Here is a 6414-nt window from a genome sequence, read left to right as displayed (position 1 = left end):
TCTGATACTTAAAAAAGCAAAAACTTACTTAATAGATGCATATTTTGAGTATTTTATCAAAAACACTAGATTTTGCTGACCATATGTTTTATCTGCTTATGTCAAGTCAAGTTGTCAGGTATTCGTGAAACAACGCTGATCCTGTGCTAAATGAAAATCTGCAAGACATCTTATTTGCTTAATGAGATACCTTACACCATGTTTGATATATCTTAATTACTTTATGAGAAATCTTATATAATAAACATAATAAATATATATATCTCATGAAATAATATGAGACATGTTATAAAGAAAATTAAACGAGTTTATATACATATGTGCTTGATATGATATCCTATATATTTTATGAAATATCTTATATAATTCATAAAAATACTGGATCAACATTGCTTTATGAATAAATGACAACTTGGCTTGTCCTAGGTACTCCGTCATTTTCGCGAGTTTGCCATATTTGATAAGAATATAATATCAGTATTCGTGTGTCGTGAGAAACTCAAAAGATACCATATCAGTCTGCTGTCCAGTGACGTTAATTGCACCTGTTTCCACTACGCCAAGTTACTTTATTATAAAGAGACCTTACCAAACACGTACACGTCAAAGCTCGCTGTACAATGTATGACTCCGCTATGTCACAGGCCATCCTCTCCGTCTTTTTGTCACTTGCAGCAGGTAAATTTTGTAGAAATATATATAAAACTTTAGAATAGCTACCGATAAACATACATCATATTGATACTTACCAAATGCTACCCACAATGTGATGTGTAATCAATAATACATACAAAAATCCATTATGAAAATGGGTATCCTAAATTAATATTCATACTAGTTGATGCCATTTCGTTTGTGTATCATTCAATATCACGCCAAATAATATATGGTTTTTGTTTCTATTTTAGGGAATTTGGTGACTGAATCTAGACCGAATTATATGTCAGCTGGACGCTTTCTTCATGCCAATATTGGACCATCGGCTGCACATCTAGATGAACCTTATCAAAACATGTTTCAGAAGTCAAGTTTTCCATCCAGTCCTTTTTCACACGAAGGAATTGAATCATCCGGTATTGCTGGCATATCGCTTGCTTCGCAATTAGTGCATGACAGCTATATGAAACCCGGCAAAGTAACGTATGGTCAAGGATCCCCTGTCATGGCTTCCAAGCCTGGACAGATCAAATGGACCCTTACTAAGAACAGCGAACCTATGTTGGGAATGCTTAAACATCTTCTGAATGGTAACTTTCACATAGTGGCTGACGCTGTCCACGTGGATGCTATACCGCTTCATGAACGACCTATGCAGTCGTATATTGAAGGTATGATTATAGAACCCAGCAATCCCATTGCTCATGCACATAATGACATGGAACCAGTTCTACCGATGTATTTCGGACCACCGGATTCAGGCAGACCACACCAAATTATTCCCCAGACAAATGTCCACCCGAACAATGTTGTGCAACCAGTCCCTCTCGAACTTCTTCTCAAAGAATTCAATGACATGAATGGGAATGGTAAATTAAAGCCAAACGAGCACGTGGTTACATTTGCAAAGCTATATCAAAATTATATGAGACTACTCGAAAAGCAAAAGACAACATCATCTACTATGTTATCAACTGACCTTCCCACTACGTCAGCCAATTCAACAACGCTCCCAACCACCTCGGAAACCAAGATATCAGCTGCAGTTATCATAACACCTACTTCATCCATGATTTATTCAACAAAAAAGAAAGAAGACGCTAACCTTAACAAGATACCAAACGGTAAATCTTCTGATGATAAGCAAGTCATGAGGCTTCCAGGTATGGGACCAGAAATGCCCACACAGTAACCGCACTATTAGAAATCTACGACAGAAGAAAAAAAGATTATCTTATTAAAATGTATATGCTTTTGTTTCTTAGTTAACTTTTAAGTATTTTTATTCATATTTATGTCATATGTTAAAGTAAATATAAGCAACGGAATTTGAGCCGAATCTTCGTATCGACAGAAAATTTGGATCAAATTATTTAAGCACGGATTAAAGGTCAAATGAACTAGCTTTTGAAAAACAAATCTCCGTTTAACTCTTATACACAAATACTAACGCCACCTCACAGAAACCCCTCTTTTACGTACGGACACGCCCTCTCTTACACACCCGCCCTCTACTCACCAAGCGTCACTGTGAGAGAAAGCAAGGTATGCAATATGCCAATTCATAATTACCATTTATTCTAGCATCTTTTATCATTGCTTATGAGATATCCCATTTTGCCACATTTGATGAGGGTTTTCTTTTCTCAATTTATCATATTGCATAGTTTTTTCACCATTCATTAATTTAATTTCAAAGCGATATCTCTATAAATTTCATTTATCATTCGGTTCCTGGTTGTCTGATCAATGATATCGAGAGCTCAGCTTCTGTTCTGATCCTTTCAACCATTATTAATTACAATGTCATTGATCCTATATATCTTGTGAGTTTTGGATACTGTTTTTCATTTGTAGAAATAAGCATCGGTTTTGTTCAAACTTTGAACTCTTTCGTTAAAAACGTAAACAGCCATGTCGATACTAAAAATGCAAACCAAAATAATTGATATCATTGGGATCAAGAGGAAAATGTTGCCTTTCCTAAGATCTTCTATTAAATGCCATTATCTATTCCTCAGACCAAGAACTGCATCTAGAACCCCTGCAGTTTCAGTTGATAGTATTTATTTTGGTCAAATGAACTATTGCTGCCTTCGCCAAAACTCTCTTTAGAAATTTCATCAGCAAAAAAGAAACTCACCCTCGGTTGAACATTGCGGTAAAAAAGCAGAAAGAAAAAAGAAAGATAAAAAACCCAGGGATCGCTTGTAAACGACAAAGATCCTTTGTTCTATTATTTACCTTATCACTGTTGATTCCAAGCGTTCCAACCTTCTGTCTTTGATATCGTTCTGCTTATCCTAACAGTCATCGGTCGCTCCTGGAATACATACCTCATTAGGTCAACAAGTGTTTGAATAAACTTTGGTATTACCAAAGATTTATTATTGTTAGCATTGATTTGATTTCAACGCATTATCATTCATTAATATATCGGTTTTTTCTTCGATTTCAAAAATAATTCTTCAATCAATACACGTTTATTAACCGTCAACATCAGCTATATTAACTATATAGTTGATACTTTGGACATCTACAATTATTATTAAGGTTTTTAGATTTGACAATTAGTTATAACATTGTAAACAGCTGTAAAAATCTCTTTTTTTTCTATACTTTTTTCCACCCTGTACACCACCATACACCATTCTAAAATGAATTAATAAAATTTACATCCAAATCAAAGAAGAAATATACAGAGGACGAACTCGTCCGGTTTAGTGGCAAGATCTTCCAACTGACTATTGGCATACCGATGGGAACCAACTGTCCACCTATGTTGGCTGACTTGTTTTTGTTTTCATACGAAGCTGAATTTATTGAAGAGCTTATCAAAACAGGTTACATAGACCTTACCAGGTCTTTAAAATAAAAAGAAATTTATTGACTACGTTTATCGTATATATCCCCCAGAACTTAAATCATAGATCAGAAACAAAGATACGACAGACTCTTCTACATCAGCTACAACCAAACAAATACGGACAGCTTTCCATCAAGCTGTATAATAAACATGATGATTTCAACTTGCCTATGGTGAATTTTCTATTTCTAGATAGCAATTCCTTGCATCCCTTGCATCTCCAACCTGTGGTATTTACATGCCACAGTTTATTCGATATTCAAGGGTCTGTTCCCATTATCAACCGAGTGACAAACTCGCAAACAAGGGTTCAAAATGCAGGTTGATGAAAATTATGGGTTTTTCTTGTCGCACTAGTTAGCTCATTGAGAAATATTCTATTTCATTGAGCGACATGAAGCTATTCTCCTTTTCAGGAAACTGCGTGTAAATCTTTCTTTTGTTCATATTTTGCCTAGTTTTATGGAATTATTGAGTTTGAATTATGATGACATTGCCATGTTGATATTTTCTTGGTGGATTTTTTTTATTCCAACACACCCTCAAACTCGAAATATGACGCAACTTATTTTCTCTGATAAGAAGCAAATTAAGCAAATACAGACTTATTCTTAGTTCTTAATTCGGTTGAGGCTTACGATCCGCTAAGACTTTTTCTCAGTATGATATAATATTGCACAGATTAGGCACACATACCTAACTCCATAGATCCGATAAGTTCCCATATAGACCACTGATGGATTCACTAGGGTCCTGTGTAATAAACTAAAAAGATACTACAGAGAATTACTAAAGGAAACAAAAGACCCCGCTATGTGGCTGTAAATCCCCCACCCTCCCTTACAGACACACCCAAGACTGACAGATTACTGGCAACTGGCAAGAACTTAAATACACTCTGCCACAAAAGTCAAGAAAGACTGTTACGAAAAAAATAACGTAATACCAAATACATTCAACAAATTTTGTTAGTTATGATAAAAATGACATTGACCTTAGAACGTAGGCTATTAAAAGCAATTTCCCAAGCAAGTAGTTTTGGTAAGGAAGCATTATATTAAGTTTGATTTAGTTTGGGCAAAGCAAACTCAAGTTATCTTACGGAAAACTGATTTTAACTTATAGTTTTTTACTTTTAGACCTGAATGACAATCTCAAACAGGCACTTTTGGTGAAGAGGCATTGCATCATGTTTGAGTTAGATTGGCTACAGCAGACTCGAGTTATTTAACTCAATGGATTTTCCATTATAGCAATAATAACCTCAACATGGGACTTCGGGGTCTGAAAAAGAATGTCTAGCAGGCACCACTTTCGGTAAGAACGTTCGATAGGCCAAGTTATGTCACGGAAACCAATTTTCTATCTAAAGTAACAGTAATTTTGACCCGGATACCTGAAATGCAATCCAAACTCATTTTAGTAAGGAAGCATTGCATAAGGTTTGATTGGCTTAAGCAAACATGAGTTTTTCTATTTATAGTAACAGTGACCTTGAATTTTTGCCCTTCGAAGCTTAAAAACAATCCGGAAGTATTGTAGGGGGTTTGAGCTTGATTGGCCAAAGCAAATTTGAGATATCGCAGGACAACTGATTTTTTCTATTCATCGTAACGGTGACCTTCAAAACTGTAAAGCAATCCTAAGCAAACACTTTCAGTAAGGAAGTACCGTATGAAGTTTGGGATTTGTCAAAGCATCTTCACGAGCGTCCCAGGACTGGCATTACCTCAAAAGACTACAGAAAAAGCAGATAAACTTCTGTGTAGACAGGCAAGGCGAGTTCAATTCATCACTGCCAACAGGACATCGGAACGTCAATGTTCTCAATAGCGGCGTAACGTCAACAGACATTCGAATAATAGTAGCTCTAATGATACAGCACTTCTGACTTTGTAAATATCATTTTTTGTTGACTGTATAGTCTCGCGAGATGTGTAAAATAACATTTCTTTATATTTTCTTAATTACAGCAAACAAAATTAATCCCAATCTACGATATGATTGGTCCGTAACTTATGGTCAAGCATATATAAGGAGTATTGTACCTTGAGAGATGTAAGTGATTAGATTTATCATCTCCCTATCATTTGTCTGAGACTATAATCATGACGACTTCCTACATACACGATGTTATAACAGATATACAGCATATCTAATGCGTGTTTAAGTTGATGATAAAGTCACACAGCTGCTTTCCCAGAGTAATGATGTGAAGAGGGATGGCAGGACACGGAGATAAACCATGACGAACTTCCCGATAAGGTTAACTGGACACATTGCTGGATGAAACTTAATTATTTTTTCTTAGTTTCTAAGCAGGAGTAAAACATTTACTTGAACTTTCATATTGATAAATTGCCGAAGGAAATATGAGAATGGAAAATACGGTGACTTTAGTTATCGTTCTGATGGTAATGATGTGGATTTCCGGTAAGTAAACTTTACTTAAATCATGGAAAACATAATATAGTATTCTATTTAGATAGATATCTAGATTGTACAATATTGCAGTAACATTGCATTTGTATGCATAGATGTAACGTATCATGTGATGTTTACAGGAAAAGAAGCAGGATAAACCAATGAATAAGACATTTCTCTGCAGTAACAATCGGTTACCATCAACTTTGTCATGATTATTCTACTTCACGATTACTTAAGCATATTTCATCAAATCATTACCGTGTTTTTTGGACTTGAAGTGATATATAGTTTTCTAAAAAATTGTGGAAATAAATCATAAACAGAATATTGTTTGCTCGATAATTTATATATAGAAATTAGAATTTTGAACATTTGAATTACGTACAAACTACTGGTTGCTTTTACCATTTTAACATATTTTCAATGTTAAATCGATAATTAATCCACATGAAACGTCTCTTTTC

General features: G+C 35.0%; 1 protein-coding gene across 1 annotated transcript; it reads left to right on the top strand.

The window, feature by feature from the left end:
- Nucleotides 1-635: 635 nt before the first annotated feature.
- Nucleotides 636-1849, top strand: LOC132562225 (uncharacterized). The gene is made up of 2 exons (XM_060226958.1): nucleotides 636-678; nucleotides 909-1849. Exons 1-2 carry the CDS (start codon nucleotides 636-638, stop codon nucleotides 1847-1849), a joined length of 984 nt encoding a protein of 327 aa, XP_060082941.1.
- Nucleotides 1850-6414: the final 4565 nt, after the last annotated feature.

This window comes from Ylistrum balloti, unplaced genomic scaffold (assembly GCF_031769215.1).
Source record: "Ylistrum balloti isolate Yb309-2 unplaced genomic scaffold, AGI_CSIRO_Ybal_v1 Utg371370, whole genome shotgun sequence".
NCBI classification, from domain to species: Eukaryota; Metazoa; Mollusca; class Bivalvia; order Pectinida; family Pectinidae; genus Ylistrum; species Ylistrum balloti.
The sequence above is the reverse complement of the archived record's forward strand: the minus strand, read 5'-3'. Positions and strand labels throughout refer to the sequence as shown.